The 25,039-nt window shown below is 37.0% G+C and overlaps 1 protein-coding gene across 1 annotated transcript in view; it reads right to left on the reverse strand.

The window, feature by feature from the left end:
* CNTNAP4 (contactin associated protein family member 4) overlaps positions 1 to 25,039 on the reverse strand; it is a 250,869-nt gene that overhangs the window by 21,927 nt on the left and 203,903 nt on the right. Inside the window, exons 14-16 of the mRNA XM_075019693.1 lie at positions 19,407 to 19,563; positions 16,044 to 16,171; positions 6,540 to 6,710 (exon numbers count right to left, since the gene is read on the reverse strand). Of these exons, the coding sequence (XP_074875794.1) occupies positions 6,540 to 6,710; positions 16,044 to 16,171; positions 19,407 to 19,563 (456 nt within the window). The remainder of the gene's footprint in view (positions 1 to 6,539; positions 6,711 to 16,043; positions 16,172 to 19,406; positions 19,564 to 25,039) is intronic.

Raw genomic sequence — 25,039 nt, forward strand, 5'->3', positions numbered from 1 at the left:
CATTAAGTGGCAGAACAAGTTACTTTAATGTCTAGCCTACCATTTAATGGGATAAGACCGATTGTTTTAGTGGAAAAGTTTATTTCAGAAGGCCTATCCCCAAAGTTCATTCTTCACACTTAGTGACAGTGAGAACAATGATTTGTCGACAGCATGGAAATCAAACTGTTTGTGGACCCCTAGAGAGCACAGTAGTCAAGAAACAGTGAAATGTGCTAGCTTCATTATTTTTCAGTTTGGATAAAAAGCATCTCTTGTTTACACGCTAATTGATTACCATTGTTAATTATATTTAAATTATCACCACTATAATCCTATCAACATCTTCTACTGTCTATTTACTTTTGTTATTTATTCACATAATCTCTACAAATATCAGAGGGCAAATTTTGATGTAGTTTATAAGACTATGTTTATGGTGAATTTAATTGAGTCATCCCCTAAACTTTCACATTATATGGTTTTATAGTTTGGTTAGAAAATCATAACTGAATCTTTGCAAGTCAAAATAATAAGACGAGGAATACACCAGAAATTCAAGATCTGAAAATTATGAATATTCTCTCTGAAACTGTTTCTTTCACATATTCAAGGACAATAACATATGAAAATAATTAATCCCAAAACAAGGGATTACCAGCATTATGAATTATTAAGGATTTGATTAAAGGACTAGAGGTCTGAGAAGATTCCATGAACCCAAGAGAAAGGTTCCCATTTATGTCATTGGACTCTGACAGAAAAGCAAAACAATCATAAGTGGTCAAGGGAAATAAATCAGCTTCAAACATTTTCAAAGATGGATTTATTGAACTTTTTAAGGATACATTAGACTTTTTATGTAATTTAGATCCACTTTGGCCAACCTTTAGACTGAGTAATGCTACATGCTTACAATCCCTTAAGCCCTGAATCTGGTTGTTATAAAGTACTTTTCTATAACAGTTGAACCTGAGAGAGAAAAAAAATGACAAATACACAAAGCATTTGACTTTCCAAATAAAACAAGGCGTAACATGCAGTTATGCAGAATGCATTTTGTAATAAATGATCTCTTCAGCTTAAAAATCAAGTGTTTTATACAATAATAAGAAATAATTGATGTCTAAAACCAGTTCCTCAGTAAAATAAATTTTAGGATAAATCTGTTTCATTTGGACAAGGTTGAGAGCTCAGTCTCCTCTTACTGAGGGGTAAAAGAAAAAAACCCAAACAACCACACAGTAAGAGAACAAAAGCAACAGAAACTCCATGTGACTGAGTAAAGAGAATTTCTGCTGAATGTTACCTTCTGTAGGGAGGTCTCTGTAATCCTCTGGATACTGTTGGAGTGAAGTCTGAAGACATAAATTCTGCTTTGAACTCACTTAATGTGCCTACTAAACAGCATAGCAGAATGACAGATCTGATAATTAATGTTGCTGTTTAGATTTTAAAGGCAAGAAAACACATAATAAAGATTTTGAAATAACCAGTGAAATAATTAATTATGTTAGTACCCCTAAAAAAGTAATATAATCTTGAAAAAAGGGAACAGGAGAAGTTCCAGACATCAATGGTCAGATAGCAAGGATAACCATATTGTCATCTGTTGGAGTGTCTGAAGACTGACCAGAATATGTCAGAAAAAGTGAAAAATATAATTCATTAACATTCTATAATAAATTAAATAATTATGCTAAACCAAACTACACTACAAATTCGGAAGAAATTTGGCATTTATAAACACGGTGGTCAAACCACCTGTGGAAGGTATGCCACAGAATGTGGAGAGATGCTGACTGAGTTCTAAAATGTGTCCTTTTGTGACAAAGGACCAAGGCAAAGAGCACTTTGGTGATTTCTTAGGTAGCAGGGCAGGGTACTTCCAGGATTTATCTTGTGGTGCAAAAATACTTTGTGGGCCCTACCTACCTTGGTGTTACTCAAAAAATTTTCCAAACATTGCAGGGACTCTTGCGGCCCTAGTGCACTCATAGGCAGAGCACAGCTATAGATTGGCAAAGTGGAGTGGAAGATGAAGTTGATGGTAATCCTGACGAGTGTGCAGTGGCTAGCCATAGCTAAAATGACTAACAGAAGGCACAGTCATTGAGAACCATTCAGAGTACCAAGGCTAAGCACCACATGAAGAAGCAGAAAGTGATTACCAATTAATATACTACAGAACACAAAACCCAAGTGCTTTCCATAGATGAAACAACTGAATTCCACTCAGCCTAGATAAGAAGTTGTGAATTTGGGCAAAGGCCAATGGCAGCTACATATTGTATTCTTCAGAACTATTTCCAAAGCAACTGCAGAAGACCCTCCAAATTAATACACCATAGAGTTCCCAACCCTACTTTAAATTTCTGTTTAACCTATTGTTTTTAAATAAGAAATAATCCTTCAGTGGGCACTCGGATGGTATAAAATAGTTATTCAGACTTTCAGCTAGAAGATATAACCTGTGGTCATATTAGTATTTAATAGAGTGTACTATTCAGAGTTGAATCAGCCTTGTTGCTTTCAACCACTGCTTCTGCAGAAAGATTACAGGAACTCAGACAAAAATTTAAAGACTTGAGTTTTTTATAGTTCTGTAAAAAAAAAAATTTGGATCAAATATCTTCTTCAAGATGTCTCACTTCCTCTGTGTTTTAAAATACAATTAGGATGCACACCTCTTTTTTTGAATAGTTTTCTAGCATATTATACACAGATGCACCACAGTGTTTATAACTTCATAAAACCAAACAAACAGCACTAAACTTCACATTTCCTGTTAAGGGTCTTGATTTGATGCTTTTGTTTTGGCAAAGTTAGACTTAAAGGTCTAAAGATCATTATATCATAAATAAAATAATTAGATATAAAGTTTGAGAACAATCAATAAAATGCAAGAAAAATCATTGTGTTCGCAAGTATGGAATGCCAAATGTTAGTAATATAATGAGTTTTAAATCATTTCTAACACATCCTCATCTTAAACACTGACACCTCACATTTTCATTATTATTTATTATTACACAAATAGAATAAAGACATTGATTTATGTGGAACTATTAATAAAATATCAAGTGTAGGTTGGTGATTTACATTCACTTCTATTATAAAAGAGTATACGATGATGAAATCTAAATGTTCCTACACAATAGTAAATGTTCAAGGTGATTAATGAGAGAGAGAGAGAGAGAAAAGTACTTGTGATGGAAATGTATATTGTTCATTTCTGACTGGTATTACCCTCGGTGTAAACACACAATTCTGACTCCACTATAAAGAAATCTACCTATGACATACAGAAAGAATACGACTGTCTATTCAACAAATTAGGAAATTTCTGGAAGTGAAGAAATTTCTCTACATACTACAAAATAATGAGATAAACTTTGTTTTTTTAAATGCTGGAAATACAGACCAATTCAACCCTTTACTTTCTCTCACGCTTCACTAGTCAGAAGTCATATAAAAACCATAAGTATACAGTTGTTTGGATGCTTATGAATGAATGGGACAAGTGACATGAGTTTGACTGTAAATTATTATTCTGAAGAAAGAGTTAGGGTCTTCTGCTAACTGTCTGAATAAATTTAGTTCTCAGAAGCATTTCTTTAACGTTTCTATGAATTAACTGTTCATTTTGAAAATGGAAAATCATTTATCACACAAGAATATCATCATTGCTTCAGAGATTCTCCACTGAAGTGATGACCCAGTGTATTTTCTGTATTGCACGACACTGAGGTTATAATGCTACTGTGTTTTCACCTGTTCACAGAACTTTAATAGCAGGCAGTTCATACTCTTGATAACCATAGCAAATACGGTGTTGAAAACAGGGTGTCTTTCAAATACAGCACTACAATTTGAGATAACGCAAACCAAACTGGTTAAGCATTACATAATATTCTACAATTAAACTGCCTACAGAAGAACACAGTAGGTGTTTTCCTAAAGATGCATTAAAGTTTCTATAGTAATATTTTGCATTATATGATATATATTTTATTTATATATTTATTTGTACACTTCACTGGAAAATACTTGAGTGTGACAACACAATGGATTTGGAAAAAAATGAGGAACTATTTAATCCCAAGGTAAAAAGAGTTTAAAAAAGCTCTCAAAGGCACCTGTCAAGTGTAAGACTTTTTAACTGATGTGCCACTTTGTATTGGGTTTGTGTGGCAAGGGTTTGGTAGTGGGGGAAGGGTACAGGGGTGGCTTCTGTGAGAAGCTGCTAGAAGCTTCCCCCATGTCCAATACAACCAATGCCAGCCGGCTCCAAGATGGACCCCCTGCTGGCCAAGGCCGAGCCCATCAGCGACCGGTAGTGCCTCTGGGATAACAGATTTAAGAAGGGGAAAGAAAAACTGCTGGAGGGAACTGCAGCCGGAGAGAGGAGTGAGAAGATGTGAGAGAAACCACTCTGCAGACACCAAGGTCAGTGAAGAAGGAGGGGGAGGAGGTGTTTCAGGCAATGGAGCAGAGATTCCACCTGCAGCCCATGGTGAAGACCACGATGAGGCAGGCTGTCCCCCTGTAGCCCAGGGAGGTCCACGGTGGAGCAGATCTCCACCTGCAGCCCGTGGAGGACCCCACGCCGGAGCAGGTGGGTGCCTGAAGGAGGCTGTGACCCCTTGGGAAGCCCACACTGGAATAGGTTCCTAGCAGGACCTTTGGACCTGTGGAGAGAGGAGCCCACGGAGCAGGTTTTCTGGCAGGACTTGTGACCCTGCGGGGGATCCACACTGGAGCAGTGTGCTCCTGAAGGACTCATGCCATGGAAGGGACCCATGCTGGAGCAGTTTGTGAAGAACTGCAGTCCCTGGGAAAGACTTACATTGGAGAAGTTCATGAAGGACTGTGTCCAGTAGGAGGGACCCCATGCTGGAGCAAGGGAAGAGTGTGAGGAGTCCTTCCCCTGAGGAGGAAGGAGCAGCAGAGACAATGTATGATGAACTGACCCCAAACCCCATTCCTTGTCCCCTTGCGCCACTGTGGGAGAGGAGGTAGAGAGTCTGGGAGTGAAGCTGTGCCTGGAAAGGAGGGGGTGGTGGGGGGAAGTTGTTTTAAGATTTGGTTTTATTTCTCATTACTCTACTCTGGTTGATTGGCAATAAATTAATTTCTCCTAACTTGAGTCTGTTTTGCCCATGACAGTAATTGGTGAGTGATCTCTCCCTGTCCTTACCTCAACACACAAGCCTCTTGTTATATTTTCTCTCACCTGTCCAGCTGAGGTGGGGGGGAAGTGACAGGTCAGCTTTGGGGGGCACCTGACCTCCAGCCAGGGTCAACCTGCCACTCATTTCAAATGTATCCAAAAGTCTTTTGAAACAATACTTCATCCTTTTAAATATTCTCCCTTTTAATAATGAACCATATAAGACTAATACATTAAGATAAGACTTTCATCCTACGTGGGTCATCTTACTGAATTTAATGAGATTTCATCTTCTCTTGTGCAACAAAAACTTATTCATGTGTAAAAGTTCAAAGATTTGTGTACCTAAAATTAAAATAAATAAATAAATAAAATAATGATGAGAAAGTGTGACTAAGCTAGGATACTGTGCCACAGAAGGACTGAGTCACATGTGACTGAATGAATCTCCCAGCAGCCACATGTACTGCCTGGCCTTAAAATCTGGAGGGAGAGAATTTGGTGACAGGGATGCAGTGAACAAGGGAAGTAGGAACAGTCTGAGCAGTCAGGGGCTGAGTGCTGTGCTCTTAGATTAAGAACTCCCTGAGGCAGTGTTGTGGTTTAACCCCAGCCAGCAACTAAGCACCACGTAGCCACTCACTCACTCCCCCCCATCCAGTGGGATGGGGGAGAAAATCAGGAAAAGAAGTAAAACTCATGGGTTGAGATAAGAATGGTTTAATAGAACAGAAAAGAAGAAACTAATAATGATAATGATAACACTAATAAAATGACAACAGTAGTAATAAAAGGATTGGAATGTACAAATGATGCGCAGGGCAATTGCTCACCACCCGCCGACCGACACCCAGCCAGTCCCCGAGCGGCGATTCCCTGCCCCCCTTTCCCAGTTCCTAAACTAGATGGGACGTCCCATGGTATGGAATACACTGTTGGCCAGTTTGGGTCAGGTGCCCTGGCTGTGTCCTGTGCCAACTTCTTGTGCCCTGGCTGGGCATGAGAATCTGAAAAATCCTTGACTATAGTCTAATCACTACTGAGCAACAACTGAAAACATCAGTGTTATCAACATTCTTCGCAAACTGAACTCAAAACATAGCACTGTACCAGCTACTAGGAAGACAGTTAACTCTATCCCAGCTGAAACCAGGACAGGCAGAAATTATCTTTGAATGGATATTTGTACAGTCTTAGTGCTGGGATTTTAGGGGGAATGGTAAAGCTCCAATAGCCATAGTAACAGTAATAAAGCTCAGTAGTAACAGTAATAAAACTACACAACAGTTTTAAAATATTCTCCTTAAAGTTAATTCTAATTCAGTCCAACTGAAAGCAATAATAATAATAATAATAATAATAATAAACCATCACTCATGTTACTTACAGTATAACTCTATCCTTATGAAGTCTTGAATTCCCAGGTTTTCTAAAAAAACTCCTGAGGAAGCAGTAGTTTTAAAGAAAAACGAGACATCTGCACTGAGCTCTCCATGGAAGGTAGGGAAATGCAGGTAGGATGTCTCTGTGTTGAAGGATGCTGAATTCCAAAATGTTCCTGGTTGTCAAAGTGAAAGATTAAATGATAGATACAGTGTTATCTAATATTGCTAGTATAAGTTTTATAATCAATTAAACAAAGGAAAATGTCCAGGTCTAGGAATGGGTTGCAATATTCAGAGAGTCTAACTTCCATAGAAGCCTCCCACTTTAAGTCTATAAAACGAAAAGTGGGGGTTCCTGGGGACACAGAAAAATGATTCAGTAAGAGTAATTAAGGTGCTCAGTTCAGACAGCAAAAAGACAGTTAATGGGAAATAAAATGCCTGGCATCTCAGCTAGAGAGTCAAGTTAGAGCCTGATATATCCTTTTATGAAGTAAACAAACATAGCAGCTTTGAATGAAGTAATATACCTCCATTAGCTAGTATAAACTATAACTATGACAGTTATATCTATTTCTCACATAATAAGGAAAAGAGTCTTGTTATTGTTGTAGTCCAGTGAAGTTTTACCAGATATCACAAAGAAGGTAGGATACCGCTCCTAGTAATTACTGTGGAAGGAATTAAAAAAAAAATTAATTATTAAGATATCTTCTTTAGTTGACTGCAGTTTAGAAATTCACGTGCATTCTTACTTGCATGATAAATCCAATGTAAGTCAGTTTTACTCAAAAAAAGGTTATAAGATCAAACAGATATTTTGCTGGTTTGATTTTTCTCTCAGCTGGCATGTAATCATAATTTGTTAGATTTTTGTTCTTGATTGTTAAAAAGCTTATGTAAAATCTCTAATAACACCCTCTTCTAATAAGAACATAATCTGCATTTATGGTACTTAAAGTAGGTACCCTACTTCAACTAGAAGTACCTTGTTATTATTGCTGAATTATTAGAGATGTAGCTGTATTACTTTATTAAGCTGTATTGTTTTCTAAATCAAATGAAGCATTCAATACCTTCCTATGTAAGTGAACAAGGCCATTGCACATTCTCCTGATAATGCTGTGATCTGGGTCTAAATACTATGCAAAACCATGATTTTTGCTCCAGGCACTCTCTGGTTTTAGGGGAAGAGGGATTTAAAAAAAAAATAAAAATTGCAAATTTCTTTACTGCAAAATCAAACTCCATGATGCACAGAGTGTACAGAGGCCTGGTCCACAGCCCAGTGAAGTAAAATCAAAGTCTGTTCACTCATTCCTCCTGACTTTTTAGCAGAGTTTTAATCAGGGTTTGGATCCTACACCTAGAAAAACAGCATAGCAGGACATTCATACATATTCTGGCAATTGCTTGCTGTGACACTTGCCATTTGGGACTACTGCCAGCCATCTCAAGTTAGAGCAGCCACCAGGACAACTTTTACTTGGTAGGGCAGAGCTGTGAACAGATGGCTTAGGCTCAGAGAGGAAAGCATAGCTTTGCACTTCGGTCTCCTGTACTGTTTGATGGGCTTCTCGGAGTTATCCTGTGCAAAGTGTCATCAGCCGAAGGCAGTGGCCTTACATATTGGGATCAATTTTAAGCCTGTGTTCCTCAACTGTTTCAGGTCATGGCTCCCACAGAGCAAACTTCACCACAGTTATGACTCAAGTATATAACAGCTATTTAAAAAACAATGGGCTGGCTGTTACTAGTAATTCAAACACAATAGGAAGTTTAATGCTAGTAATTTATACAAAATTGGTAAAACATTGCTAGTAATTAGAAGAGAGACAATAGCAGCAGTAACAGTCCAGTAGAGTAATGATACAGTTAGCTTCAATGAAGCATTTGAATGATCTTTGTAAATCAGAATGGAGTCCTTGGGGGAGGGCAAGGATAGGAAGTTTTATTCTTCCTCTCTTAATTTCCTGTCTTCTCTTATCTAGGTGTTCCCTTTCTCAGCTCTGAAAATGGTGTGATTTATGGATGTTAAGCTACTGTATCAATAAAGCTGGTTAAATATAGATCTAGCAAAAGTATGTAACAAAATAGCTTATACTATTGTAAATCAGGGTGGGAAAAGACTTTCTTCATTTTACACTATCATCTGGCTCACAGTCTCCTATTTAGTTTTCTGGAACTGCCAAACACCATGTAGTTAGGCAATCAATAATATTCAAGATTTTATCTGAGTAGTAAGACTGCAGTCTTCAATGAGTAAAAAAAAGAAGGTCCTGTTTGTTATAAATAAAACAGCACCATATTTAGATTGCAAAAATTACTTTAGTTTTTGGCATATATCAACTAGTCTTACCAACTGGAAATTGTAAAGTGTAAAAGGGGCAAGTAAGAACAAAACAGATAAATTTACCATTTTAATGTTGCAAGGATAACAAAAGTGATTCTCAAAACAATTGTGCAATTGCAAATAGTAGCACTCCAAGTTTTTAATCAAAACTGAAATCTGTTTGTTATTTGTATCAGTTCTTCTTGATATCTCTAAGTGTTGCATTATTCATTCTTTCAGTGTGAAATTCCAGCAGGGATAGTGAGTGCTGAGGCAGAGAAAATAAAGATCTTATGTTGCTGAACAATATTTTCTATACATATTTTTTTGACTACTCTTTCCTCTCCCCCAAACAGAACAAATCTCTGATTGACATGGCACACAAAATACTACCCATCTCTTATGGATTGACATAGCTAAGGCACACTGCTATTAATCTGGAGGTGCTAGCTGTGTCCCTAAAGCAGCTGTAGTCTTTACGAAGACAAATTTAATGTACTTTCCATCTTTCCCATATTATCCCTTTTAGAGGGATTTTGTGAAACACTTAAAAGGTACCAAGAGAGCTTCCAGCAGAGAGTGCTCTTCTCTGTAAGAGCCATCTTCTGGTCTCTCGCACACCGAGACGATCTTTGAATTCCACTGGAATGTCACTGTAATCGGATTATAAATGCACAGTAGTAGTAATGTAGAACATCAATATTGTAGAAAGCTTGTTTATTGTAAAATGTAGATCCTATTAGCCTGTCTGATCTACACTACTGGGTTATCTGATCTTAGTTAAACTACCGGTAGATGATCAGGATTTTGCTTGTTGTCTTTGGACTGCTCCTCCCTATCTGGCCTCTTAAACTGATCTTTAAATTATGTGACCATCTATTATTTGTATCCTAATAGTTTTGTTGGTTTGTTTGTTTTCTTTGGGCTTGGTATTGTTTTCTTTAGTATTTCTGTTTTGTTTTGTTTGTTTTGATTTGGTGTGCATGTGTGTGTGTGAGGGGCATTGCTTTGCTTTATTCCTGTGCAAAACCAAGCAGGAAAATCATCACTACCTATTACATGTTTTAGTCACATCTATTTCTTTCCCTGTTTGCCCAATATTTCTGTCGGTTTTGCTACATGTAGAATTTTATCTTCATCCAGCACAGCAGAGAGGAGGCCAAAATTACTGGGAAGTGTGCAAATTGCTTCTTATAAAGCTATCCTCCTAATGTTATGAAGTCTGACCAGCTGGCATCTGTTTGCCTCTGAGAATTTGTAGAGTTCAGCTGCACTACTAATTCCAGCTCTGCTACGTTGCAGCTTTTTATAAGATTCGTAGATTAAAAGACCAGACAGAAAACTGCGATCACATAGTTTGATCTCTGATATGCCAGACTATATTAATTCCCTGAATCAATTATTGTTTGAAAAAGAACATTTATTCTAGGAAAAATATTCAATCAATTCAACTAAAAATTGTCCGTTTATGGAAAATTCATAAATGCTCTTACTGCTTACTGTTAATTTATATATATATATGTATGTAGGCACACACACTCAGTCCATTGACCTAGCTTCAAATGCCAACCACTGGATCTTTTCCTGATTTTCAATCCTGCTTACAAGAACATTATCTGAAAGTCTTACTCTATGAAACTCTGTTTAAGTTGAGCATATCACCTCAGATTTTGCCTGAGTTAAGTAAGGAGATTAAGCTTAAGAGCCTTTCACTAAAAAATGTATTTCTTAACTTCTTTAATGCAATCCTTTAACCTTAATTCCTTTTTATACAGTGTGAAACTATAACCAGAGTTGTATTAAACTTCTTGATTATGCAGGAAGCAGAAAAGAGGATCAAAATAATGTTAATTAGACTAAGGTTAGGACAAAATAAATTAATATTGTAAACATAAATAAAAGGAAGAAGTGAACACTCAGTATACAGATAATTCTATTATTAACAGTCAAAGACATGCCCTGAATTGTAAGGCTACCCCAGATTTGTGAAACAGATTTTTTTTGGCTAAAATTAGAAATTTGTTGTGCTGATTTAATGAAAGTATCACTTGTGATCAGTTAATACAGTTGGTCTCTAAGATTATTACATCCAAACCTCACACTAGGTTTTTTTTGGTTTAAATGTCAAACTAGGAAATAATGTTGAATGGACTATCTGCTAGCATTTATCTGCTTGTACTATCATTTTGCAGTTGAATCTGTATGTTTCCCCCCCTTTTTTTTTTTCATTCAACCAACTGTGTGACACTCCTTCAAATACCTTGCTAGATTCCAATTATCTCACCTCACCAGTATTGCTTTGCCAGTACTGAAGTCCCTCAAAATTTTGGCCAAATTTACTTTATATGAACTCATGCTGAATGATATATCATCTTTACATTGCATTGCACTATCCTTATATTATGTTTTATTCAATTAAGATCAATATAATTAATTTTATTTTGGGGCCAAGAGTCAGTCTGATGCTGACAGATTATAATTACCCACTTAGTACACATAATTTTGGGACATTAATGTTCTTTCAGTGCTCTGGATGTTCTATATGTTCTAATACTAAGAACTACCCATACTAACTGACTCTATTAGAATTTAATCAACATCTGGCTTTTTCTTGAATAATGACAAAAATAATGGAGATGCCTTTTTCTTTTTTTTTGAAAACCATAGTATTTCTATCTATTAATGGCCCAAAGGTTTCTTTTGTCCTCATATACTTCAAAATCTTTCCTGTTACCCTACTGAGCTGATATAGGTTAATTTGAATCTTAACTTTCATTATATTTAGATATGTTTTTCAATTTGATACAGGCAGTGCTGGCATACAATTTATTAGACATAGTGTACAGCAGAAAAGGTAATAGAGAAATGAATCAGTAATATATTTTAAAGGTGACAGAAACGGGTGAGTGCTACTCATATGTATAGAGCTGAGTGTCACCAAATCCTATGGCCTAATTTCTCTAAATGGTCATATTCTTCTAGAATATCATTACTACTTTAATTGCACTTTGACATCTTAGAAATACAGCTAACTCCGTCACAAATGCTGAGAAAAATCACTAATATCTGAATGGAACTTTATGCATAAAAAGAAGTATACTGGTATTGCTTTTGCTATTATTTTTCTTATATTAGGTTACTCTTTCCTGCTTCGTTCTAGTAAATATGGTTTGGTTTTCTATAAGTAACACACTTCATTGAAGAGAGTCAATCCATTAAACCTAACATAAAGAAACCAGGTACAGTAATGCAATGCTAAATAAAAGAGTGAAATTAAAAATTATGTAATGAAGAATAGGCAACTTCTGCCATACTGCATTTGGGTTATGATACATGACTTCTTAAAAGTACCTAATGAAGTAACGCTGATGTGGAAACTTAGTCAAGGGAGTGCATGGTTTATGACAATTCAATTCAACAAACTATTTATGGGTCTACTTTATTTTGCTGTGGACATTAATAATTATTTTTATCTCTAAGTAGATGTCCTGCAAGGAATAGATTATTGATGCAATTAGAATTTATGATTTTTTTGGTTTTGAATCATTTAATGAAGTACTAAGTGTATCACAAATACAAGTAAACTTTCTCCCCCATGTTTTTATATGGTATGTAAGCAAGTTATTCTGAAGAACTTGGTCTGTCAGAAAGAACAAAAAACTTGTTTAATGAAAGGATATCCTCTATGAAATAGAATTGTATAATTTAGTTTTAGAGAGTGACAGAAGCAGAAATAGGCAATAATCTCTCTGGACTACTCAAATCACACTTATGAATGCAAGAATATCTATTTTTCCTTGTTTGACAGCACCTCTGAGAAATGGGTATTTGCTACTAGACCTTTTTTATGTTTTCCACCTGTCCAAAGGTGCAGAAGAAAATAAATGTCATTAAAGTGCATTTAATTAGGCCCTCATGAGTGTCTGCAACCTCAGATTAAAAAAAAACTTAATAATGGTCTGCTTCCTTTCTGCAGCTTCAGAGTGCTACTAATATGTTACTGCTGATCTTACAACAGAGTTTAGAGTTTTCTAGTGTGAAATTTAACATATAGAACTCAGAAACTACTACAACTCATAGCTTTTTGTGTTTTCTGGAAAACTGAACTTTAAAGAAAACTTTCATTATAAAAACCACTGCTGATACATAAAGACCATTGCAAAAAATTCTAGTTATACACTCAGTCATTTCCAGTGTAGTGATTAACAGAAAAGAATAAAATAGAACAGTTTATTGTAATATATAATATAATTATGTTACATGAGAAAATATATTAATATAATTCAATACAATATATAAAATATATATTATATGTCCTATATTATATATTATAATATATATGTCCTATATTATATATTATTATACTATAAAATATATAGAATAATGTAGTATGATAATGGTATAATATAGATAAGACATTATATAAGATATAATATATAAAATATGTGATACAGAATATATAATGTATACGATACTTCATATTTTTATTGCATATCATACAATTAATATTTTACTCAACACCTTGCACTTTATTTTTATGTCAAAACTCTATGAGTTTACATTAATTTTTCCTTCAGCAACTCTGTATGATTTCTCAAATCTTAGTCCCTACCTCCCTAAAAGCATGCCATCTCTTACTATCATTGTCTTTATGAGGTAAATGGCTGAGAAAAATTGCATTTTCTGCTTTTATTAAACAATAGAAGTGAATGTTCCTTTTCAAGGTTTTTGCTGTATTATTACCATTAACTGTTATATTCTGAAAGTTCTTTTCACTGAGATTATTTCTGTCCCAAATTGCTTCTTTCTGAAGTCAAATTCTATAATGTTGTCTGACATTATGAAAATATTTCTGTGACATTCAAACTCTGACTTCTTGTGCTGTCCTCATATTTTAGAGTTGACTATTGCAGTTTTTCTAGAAATACTGTGATCATTTAGCATCAGTGTGAAATTTTGCAGCAATTCAATCACTCAGACTAACTGAACATCAAATAAAGGTGTGGAGGTCAATGGGTTTCAGAACTGTCTGTATATTTTAATGATTCACCCGGGGAAGCTAGTTGGCTTCCATGTTTTAAGATTTGTGATAATTGGGGTCAGGTTATGTAATTAATAGTAGTTGGGAACTTGGTGAGTAGTTAAATTGAAATTCTCCCCACTTATTATTACTACACAAGCTGTAAATACTTTTGTTTCATCGCTGTCATTGTCCCTGGTGTCATTGTCCCTGGCCCCAATGGAGACCTGCTGCATCATAGGCTGTACTAGCATGGCCAGTCAACTGAGTGAGGTGTTATCCCCTCTATTCAACACCTGTAAGACAACATCAGCATACTGCCTCCGATTTTAGGCTTTTCAGTACAAGAAAAACATTGATAAACAGGAGTGAGTATGGGGGAGGCCACCAAGATGTTCAGGTTTGGAGCACTTTTCCTGCCCTGCAGGCTGAGGGTCCAGGGCTGGTTTAGCCTGGAGGAGGGACAGCTTTGTGGAGGACATAACAGCAGCCCCCAGAAACTTAAGGGGAAATCATCAAGAAAATGGAGCCAGTCTCTCTGTATTGGTGTAAGGTGTGAGTATCAAAGACAAAAGGTGTAAGTTGAAACGACAGACCTTCAGGCTGGATCTAAGTAAAAACTTCTCAATGAGGACAGCCAAGCAGCAGAGTAGGCTGCCCAGAGAAGCAGTGCGGGCTCCATCCTTGGTGGCTTTAAGCTTCAATTTGACAAAGCCCTGAGAGACCTGGTCTGAACTCACAGCTGATCCTGCTCTAAACAGGAGACCTCCTTAGGTCCTTTCCACTCTGAATTACACCATAATCCTATATCTTAACCCCATGACTTAACATTTCTTTGCTAAATAGCATATATGATCAGCTCACAGTAGGATGTCAGACAAATAAAAAAGAAGCACCCAACAGGTTTTTTTCATGTCTTATAAATTTTCATAAGAAAATTAGAATGCACTGCTGTAACACACATCTGTTAACAAATCTTCCAGGCATAATTACCCTGACAAGTCACAGGAATGAAAGCAGAGATGACATAAAAATATGCTAATTTATATTGATTTATCTATGCAGTCTTCTGAGTGAGCCTAAAAGTACAGATCAGTACTTATTTACTGGTATTCATTTCTTCTTATTCATAAAGGCTGAAGAAATTTGAAAAACAAACACAACATCATAGGATGAAGAAAGAAAAATCACATAACAAATGAAAATAGTAATTTTTAATTATTTGAAACAATAGTGAAGTTCATGAAAATTCATAGGGTATCATTTGATGTAAAGAAATTAAGCTTATTAAATATTTTAATGCCTTGCTCAACTGTAGACAAAATTCTGCCCATTCAACTCTTCAGTTAAGGTATTTAAGATGATCCATTGCTTCTCCTGACATTTGATTACAAACAGCAGCAACCATAGAATTTTGTCCAATAGTTTACTGTTGAACATAGATCAAATCTGGTTTTTTTGCCAATGAAGACTGAAATTAATGAAATCAGAAATGTCATAACAAATCTTCAGTAAGGTATCAATTTTGCTCCAGTTCTCTCACTACTATTAAATGATTTCTTCACACATTATATATTTCTGGTTACTACATAGATATTCAGGATGTACAAACTTTACGTTTTGAAGTCCTGTTTAACTTTCTAAATTTTAAATTCTTATGTGTAATTGAAATTTTACTTATAGATATCGCATATACTGGATTAATTTCCCATAGTGTAGTTTTCCTAGTTGCACAAATACTCAGAGGAGTTAATATGCATAAGGTTTGGTGATGGAATCATGCATATCTAGTGAAGGGTATGTTTCTCCCAAGATTTGGTAACCAGTTATGAAGTCCCCTTCATTAATGCTTTATTCAAAACTTAATTCAAATTGCATAAAACCACTGGATTTTGTACTCAAAATATCTGTTTGAAAACTACTAACTATTTCTGTCTTCACTATTGGTGTGTACCATATTAAAAGATATATCTTTGTAATTCTACCTGGTTTGCATTGGACCATGGCATTTTGTCTTTTTCCTTTCTAATTACTAAAACAACTAGATGAAATTTTCAAAAAAAATGTATCTTCGGTTGTTTAGCAAGCAACTTTTAAAATTTATTGCTGTCAAAACCCACTGTTGCTTCACAAAACTCTGCAGTTGTTACTTACTGTCACCACGGCAAAGCAAAGGCCCCAGTTTGTAAGCAGCTTCAGAATTTGGTCTGTCAGTATCTGTGATCACAATCTCAGTTACTGGTAGATGCTCCTTGTAGGAGAGGAATCCAGTATCATTAGTCCTGAAAAGGTAAAATGAAAGCCACAGCTCTCCTAAATGTTTCTGATAAACATTTCATTATCATCGACACATTGCTGGGGAAAAGGTAAAGAATTAAATTCTGAAAAAAAGTGTTGCATAACTCTATGGGTAATACAAGCAACTGTGAACAAAAATGTATGCTTTGATATTGATATTGTGATTATTTGACAGGACTGAAACAATTTCATGGGAAGTGGGCAGTTTTATGGTTGTGCTTGTCTACATAAGCATGAGAAAACTCTTTTTCACATAAATGGGTACCTAACTGGCTGTCTAAGTTAATGCTTTTGCCCATGTCAGCAATTTTATGTTGCTGAGGACATATTGTATCTATAATGGCCTGTCTCTCATTATGGAATATTAAATAGCTTAGTATAATTTTCAAATAATTCTAACTTTTTTTTTTCCTTTTTCAGCTTGACAAAAGTTTTAAAAAATTAAATAGAAAAATGTGAAGTCATGCTGAGTGTTCAGGAAAAGCAGCATATGCTACACATATGTAACTTGCAGAAAAGGAAATACGCAACCTAGCATTCAGAGCACATACCCAGTACTTACAATCTTAGACGAAATTGCTTGTTTAAAATCTTTGTTAACTTAGTGTAAGAACCGAATTTCTAAATTTCATAAACACCACATTTGGCCCTAAAATTTCTTCCCCTGAACCCATGGAAATATTTAATGACTCAGGACAATTCTGGAAAATTCAATCTCTCCATTCAATCAATTTATAGTTGAATATTCCCTTTAATGGGCAAAGCAAATAGCTCAGAGACAGCAGTACAAACTCAGAGAGGAGAGGCAATCTGGAACTCACACTGTTCAGAGACTAAACGCGAGACACACACCTCAGCAAGCAAGCCACAGTTCTCTGGGAATGTGGTGGGACTTAGCAACCCCCTCTCAGTACACCATGCTCTGGGACTAAGACAACAGGAAGAGATTCCACCCTTGTGCTGAATGAAATTAGTGATTTTTTTTCTTCTCTCTCCCCACCTCCCCCCTTTACTAACATCACCATCTTTCCCCTGTCTACAATTTCTGTTTATCTGTCTTGGAGCACCATGCACACAAATGTACATGTTTTTTTGAGGAAACTTTTTTTAGGTAAGGAATGCAGAAATTTTGGAAAAAAAAAAAGTTAATGTTTGATGAGGTGACATATTGCAGATTCTAATTTAGAACTGATGCTCCCCCTCAAAACATTGGAAGTGTTTGTTTCAGTAAAAGTATCTTGCAAATAAAGGGAAACTGAATAGAAACTAGCTTACTTGTTCTGCAGAGAGGATTTGCATTTTTGTAGATCTTTAGGAGATTTTTTTAAAAAAATATTTTTTATTTTAGACTTTTAAAGACTTAAAGATTTTGACTAGTCTAAAAGGAGTTTTAGAGCTAAATCTGTGTCCAATCTATGAAATAAGATAGATTTCACTATGAAAATAGAATATCAAAACCACATTTTCAGAACTGCATTGTGTGTAACTCTGGTTTTCTGTGCTCAGAAAGCATGTCAAACAAGTACAGCTTCTACCTACTTTTTCCACCCACTGAACAGTATTGTGTCAGCTGATTCAAATGAGTAGTCCCTAGGGAACCAAATTTAACATTAAGTACAACTACCAAAATAAGTGCAAGCATAGCCTCCATAACATTGGAGTTACTGTGATTAAATCTCCAGTTAAAATTAAAATTAAAATGTCAAAAGTGGATACATACAGAAATATAAAACAGGAGTAATTATATTTTCAGTGTAATGCACTCATAAATATATGCAATTTACTCAGAGTGGTTATAGTGAAGACATGCACATCATCCTCTATCTACTTTATTTACAAGTATGTTACCATTATAAACTACCCCCTGCATGTGAGTATGGATTAAATGAATGACAAAACTGAGCAAGAATGTATTATGTATACTAGGAACCACTCAAAATCCTGTATCAAAATGTGTTCATCTTTTAACGCTTATTTTGCTGTTGGGAATCAAAAATTGTTTGTATTTTTGTACAGCACAATAATAGGGAAGTTCCTAGTGTTTTGTGTATTTGTTTAATCTCTTTATTGGAATGACCACAGCAGATATCATTCTGTGAGGTTTATTGCAGATGCAAATTCTTTCCTACAGAAACTTTTGAAGCTTGTGAAGAATTGTTCTTTGACTAACCTTCTGTTGTATTTTTACTTCTGTATCTATCTGTCAGTTCCCTACTCATGATGAGAGAGTAAGCATTTTCCAAACAAATTCACTAGTTGTTCCTTTAAAGGAAGGGTGGATATCTAGCTTGAGGAGAAAATAATGTATTGCTCCATTTTGTACACATCATGATGTTAAGTACCTTCCTTACATTTTTCTATTTTCAAAAAACAGATGCTGCTACTCTTATTACTACGCATACATTAACCTACTCACTGAATCAGATTTATGTAAGTTAAATATGCTTTACAAGTTTAAAAGCTTAAAATTTCCTTCAGCAGAAAAGCTTCCATTTGAAAAGTCCCTGTCTGCTCTATAAAGTCCTATACTGCACTAGAGCTACTGTTGAAAAAGTTGTATCTGATCCACTTAAGTGAAAAAGTCAGGTTTGAATTTGACATTGCAAGAGGAACTCATCTCTTACATTACTTATTTGAACGGGTTCATAAATAACGTCAGAGAATTTCAAGTACAAGTGGAAGAGCTACTTGTTAGAAATCCTCCCATCCCCTTAGAATAGGATTCCATATGACTGCTTCGCTTCACTGATAGCAAGGGTGTCCAATTTTAATTATCTAAGTTGTAGATGACAAAAAAAGAGGCTAGAAAGCCTAAACTTAAAAGTGTGGATAAAAATTATGCTAAAAATAACTGACTTTTTTCCAGAACCTTTAATTTTAGCTTTAATTACTTTCAGTATTCTAAAACTAACACCTGAAGTTGTAATAAAACCACAGCTAATGTCTTAATATATAACAAGCAATATACTACAAAACTAGAAAGTATCTGTATAAAATTAAACATTCCCCAGGATTCAGACTGAAAGAATTAGTAATAATACTTAATGTATATAGTTATAAATTTTGTGACAAAATATATTCTATATCAAAGAAACAGGTGACACTATGGTAATTTAAATTTACAACAACCTTGGTGTTCTAAATGTACTAAGGCCTTTATATTTTATTTATTTACTTTCCAGGAAAAAGTATTGTGTAAAAGCAACAGTAAAAAGTCACCATTCATCTCTGTCCGCATCACAGTTGCAGTAATGCTGGGAATCAATGCAGCTCCCCTCTAATCCACAAGCACATTTTTGTACAGCAGGCAAGGAACCTCCCCAGTAAGTCTGTGTTTCATTGGTTCTTCCAATCCACCAGCTCAGTGGCAACCCATCTAAAAGGTAGGTTAAAGAAAATCAGTGCTCGGTCTTGTGTCCTACCTCTTCCAGTTTTTCTCATCCAAAAAATTTTCCAAAAGGTTAAGTAGAGAAAAATCACCCCTCGAATCTAAAAACTTTAAAAAACAATTGGAAAAAAAATACTACTACCTTTACTTGATAAGTAATTATTCATTTTAATGCTTCATTATCAGGTATTAAATGATTGTCACAGGTTTTTCCTTGCATTAGTGGAAAAGGGATCTCACAGTCCCTAGCTCAGCCAGCCATGATATTAGAATCATTTATCTTAAGCAGTCCATTTATATAATTCATTTTAAAATGGTCCATGAAAAAGGAGATACCATCACCCTAAAAATCAAGGTAGTTTATATTCCCAAGTAAAGATCAATTTCAGATCATGGAACTACCAGCAATAGAATGAGAAGAGTTACAGAAAAGCTATGCAGAAATTGTCTCATCTCACTACCAAGAGTACTACAGAGTACTACTACCCATATCTGTGACAAACGTTAAGCAGCTGAATAGTGGTGTTAATCAGAAATGCCCAAAGACAGCTGTTAGGTCACAGGCAGCAGATTCAGAATTTATATATTCAGACACAGCAGAAATCATGTTAATGGCACTCTCATAAGCAAGTTGATGTATCTGGTGAGCAGAAGTGAAGTTTCCCAGGACTATTACATCTCTGTGTGGTGCATCCAGTCAGCATTGTTTGTAGCAAAATGATAAAACTGGATGTTTCCTTAATGTTACAGTACTGCAGATTAAGCTTAAAGATTCTGCCAAGCAAGCACAGCAACAGAAAATATATGTGAAACAGATAATAGCTAAAAGATATGAAGCATAAAGATAAACCATCTCAAATAAGAAGGAAGAAGGGTGATAGATGCAATGCATGAAAGTCAAGGCATGAGAAGAAATCAAGTACTGTTAAATTATAGAGATTCTTATAGACGCACTTCTTTTTGCTGTTGTTGGAGCTCCAAGTTTTCAGCAGCAGGCCCTCACGAAGAAGCTGGAATTTATCCTAGTCGCAACTCTACTTTACTGCTTATTAAACCTCACTGTTAGATAAGACCTCTGTTACGCTGACAATCTCTCAGATCGTAAACATATTGACTGCATTCATTACCACACAACTGTCAGCCCAGCAGGCCAAAAAACAGTGTGAGCAGTTTCTGGAAAAGTCAGACTTGCATAATGGCATCAATGTCCAATATCAGTGTTTGTGTTTGCAAGCCATCACAGGAGGAAGAAAACCTAGAGACAGTTTATAAATAATTTATCAGACAATACTTTAAAAAGCTTCCAACAACTAAGACTGTAAAAAGCAGAATATTTCTGTTGTTTCAACAGCGTGCCTTAGCTTTATATTGTAGTCATGAATTAATATTTGCAGTCTTTCACTAAGGACACTGGGGTATGTTTAAAAGCTGGTCTCAGTTACTTGTTCATACAGAAAGTTGAGGAAAGATTATGCTGCAAGTTCATACTGATTAGCCCAGATTGTTATCCCTGCTTTGGCAGAAAATATTGCCTAATCAAAATAAATCTATTAATTAAACTGGCTAGAGATTTTTTCATAATGTTCACATAAATGTATTAACAGGTGACTTCTTTAATGACATTGTTTGCAAGTGCTATCCAGGCTGATTGAATATAAAGTATTCTTAAAATACATTCAGTTAAGAATTATTACATGGACTGCATGTTCCAAAGAATTTTTCATGTGACCATCATCAAATTTCGTACTTGTCAGGCATAGCTAGTAGAGATTACAGATAGCAGAAGGGGGAGGGATTAAATTGTACAGGCAATTTGATAATGTATCTATTTGCATTTCAAATTCTGCTATTTCATTGTGCTTGTAATAAATGAAACAGAATAAATTTATTTCAGTAAAATGTTATTTGAATTTTGTTTCAATGTCAGGTATGCTTCAGTTATTAGCTATGTGTGATTGATTGCTTTTTGTTTGTCTTGTAATTCTGATTACAAGATCATTCAAAGAAATGTATAAAAATCAGAAAGCAAATATATAAATATATAAAGGTGATCTTAAACAGGAAAAACTTGGTGAAAACTATCTTCAGATGCTGAATAGATGAAATAAGTAATTCATCAAGTCCAAAATTTCAAGTTAGATCACTTTACCCTCCTAAAATTCTCTCAAAATTTTAAAGCATTTGTATTCCAGACAGAATTCTTACTTAGCTCTCTGAGCTCTTCTAAATAGGCTGAGCATCCTATACAATTTAACTATAATTCACACTTATAATTGCAACATCCATACAAAAATTTCTAATGAAACTTCTAAAATTTATGGTATTATGTCACACTGAGACACTAGAAGTTAGAATGCATACCTGCTGGAGCAGGCTGGAAATCATATGTTTCACATAAAAATAGGTAAGAAATATATTTCCAAAGCTTTCAGATATAATATATAACTGGTAGCAGTTTTAAGTCTGAAATAACTGCTCTTCAGAGAGAAAAAGTAATATGTTCTGTCTTCTCTCCATACTTTTCAATGGAAAGGTGTATCTTGAAGAAAAAAGACATGAAACAAGAGAGGATGCCTAATTCCTCTTCTTTTTCCCTAGCTCTCTGATATCCAGGAGAGAAAAGAAAAAAGTATTTCATAGGGTGGCATAACCTTAACATTTTCAAAAGATACTAGACTTCTCCCTTTCTATGATATCAGCAAGTTCTAAATTTATATTTGTAGAAAGAAAAAGATGTTAATTGGAGGATATTTGAAAAACTTACTCTCACAGCCTCAGAGACAAAAGCCCAGGGCTTACATTTTGTTGTGTTCAAAGAATGAAAATATTTACCAGACTAAAAATATTTTAGCATATATTCACAATATACTGACTGTTGTCAGTTTAGATACATCCCAGTTTTAACTAGGGCTTATCTAGGCATTGCCAGTTTGCTTAACAGTAGATGGCTTGACTGCTTCTAAGACTGTACAGATGTCTTTGAGAAAGCAGTACTGACGTGGCTAATTCTGTAAATAGCTCTGCATTACAGTGTTGTGCTGAGCTAGTTATCTGGTCTACACAATTTAAAGGTGATTCAGTCAGGTCTTCTTTCGGTACAGCCACAACAGTGATCACTGTGTAAATATAACTGTAAACTTCCACCACTTATCAAACATGTTGGATGCCTACATGACCAAGACTTTGGAAGGAGTGGCTGATACTGCAGAGGGTCATGCTGCTATCCAGAGGGACTTTGAAAGACTGAACGTAGTGGGCTGACATGAACCTCATGAAGTTCAACAAGGGGAACTGCAAAAACCTGCACCTGGGGAGGAACAGACACAGGGAGCAATATATGCTGGGGCCACCCAGCTGGAAAGCGGATTGGTAGAAGAGGGCCTGGCGGACACAAGGTTGAACATAGGCCAGCAAAGTGCCCTTGCTGGTGTATTGGGTTTGTGTGGCAAGGTTTTGGTAGTGGGGGGTGGGGTATAGGAGTGGCTTCTGTGAGAAGCTGCTAGAAGCTTCCCCCATGTCCAACACAGCCAATGCCAGCCAGCTCCAAGTTAGACCCGCTGCTGGCCAAGGCCAAGGGGTAATACCTCTGTGGTAACCCATTTAAGAAGCAGAAAAACCTTCACAGCAAACTGCAGCCAAAGAGAGGAGTGAGAACATGTGGGAGAAACCACTCTGCAGACACCAAGGTCAGTGAAGAAGGAGGGGGAGGAGATGCTCCAGGCACCGGAGCAGAGATTCCCCTGCAGTCCATGATGAAGACCATGGTGAGGCAGGCCGTCCCCCTGCAGTCCATGGAGGTCCACGGTGGAGAAGATCTCCACCTGCAGCCTGTGGAGGACCCCATGGCAGAGCAGGTGGATGCCTGAAGGAGGCTGTGACCCCCTGGGAAGCCCGCGCTGGAACAGGCTCCTGGCAGGACCTGTGGACATTCAATCAGCAGCGAGGCCAGCAGAGGCTGGCAGCACAATAGTATTTCTCCTATAACATTACTTCTTAAAGTCTTATGACCTTTAAACATAGACTTACTGCATTATTTTTGAATCATACATGCTGGCAATAATTTCCCACTTGCAAGGCCAAGGCACTACAGCTATGATTATTTTTCTTGGGGCACATACACACGTGCCAACGCCCTGTTTCAGAGCACTGGCTAGAGGCTGTCAGGTGATCAAGAATCATATGACAGCAGATCTGTAGAAGAAATTAGGCTATATCAAGAAGGGAGTCCTAAATGAGGGATGAATATGGTAATAAATAACCTCAGGAGAGACTGGCAGAAGTGTATGGAGCAGCCAGGCAGCAAGACTTGGTTATGACTAAGAACTGTCAAGTATCTGACATCTTAAAAATCCATAAGTCAAGGAGTGGTGGTATTTCAACTGTAAGAGATTGATCCCTGAATCATGGAGAAAAACTACAAATATAAATGGAGCAAACAGGTCATCCTCCAGTAGGCAGAACGTTCATAAAGGGAAATAAAAGGTTCCAAAGCCAGAGGTGGTCATCTGAAGGAAATCTGGTATATTTTAGATACATTTTAGAAGTTTTCTGTATGGTATTCTTCTGTCTGGAAACATCCTGGGACAAGCAGACAATAAGAAAAGTTGTGCAGTCAGCAGCTAAGCACTAGATTGAGGTGGACTGGGAGGTTCCTGAGGCCCAGGAGCGCCGGGGAAGAGTGGAGGGACCCGTCCAAAGCCGGTGGCTCTTGGGAGAGAGGCTGACCTTGGGCATTGTGGGCATTGCCAGGGGCAACCGCGGGAGACTTGAAGGGCCCTGAGGAGTGCGGGCGACCAGGATCATGGTGACCAGGGCGGGCAAACAGGGCGTGGTGTGTCAGAAAGGGCTTGGCGAGGCAGTTCGCACAGGCAGGGCGCAGCCCCTGTCTTCCTCTTCCCAGCTGGAGAAGCCTACTCAAGCGGTGGGTGTCAGCCCAGAGGGAGACCCAGGTATGGTTGCCGCTCGGATGAAAGCCATTGTCCGGAAAAATGTGGCAACGCGGACAGAGGTGCCACGTAAACGTGTGGCTGTCCGGGTCTCTGGCTGCAGGGAGTGCCTGAGTCTGTCACTGATGCCGGAGGGCAGTGGGGACACCTCTTGTGTGAGGTGTGACCAGGTGGATGATCCACTCGACCGGGTGGCAGAGCTAAAGGAGGCAGTGGAAAGGTTGAGGAGTGTCAGGGAGTGTGAGAGGGAGATAGATTGGTGGGCCCACACCTACCATCCCCGAGGCAGAGGCAGCAGACGGAGGCTCCGCAAGAAGCGGAGGTTCCCCTGCCCTCTTGCCACCAGGCAGGAGGGGACCTCAGAGATGGAGGGGAATGGATACAGGTCCCTGCTCGGGGAGGCAGGCGAGTCCCCTCCCGGTCTCCCTCACCTTCCCAGTTGCCCCTACACAACAGGTATGGGGCTCTGGGACTTGAGGACCAGGCCAATGAAGATCAGGGTACAGATGAAGCCCTAT

The sequence above is a fragment of the Buteo buteo genome, chromosome Z (assembly GCF_964188355.1).
Source record: "Buteo buteo chromosome Z, bButBut1.hap1.1, whole genome shotgun sequence".
Taxonomy (NCBI): domain Eukaryota; kingdom Metazoa; phylum Chordata; class Aves; order Accipitriformes; family Accipitridae; genus Buteo; species Buteo buteo.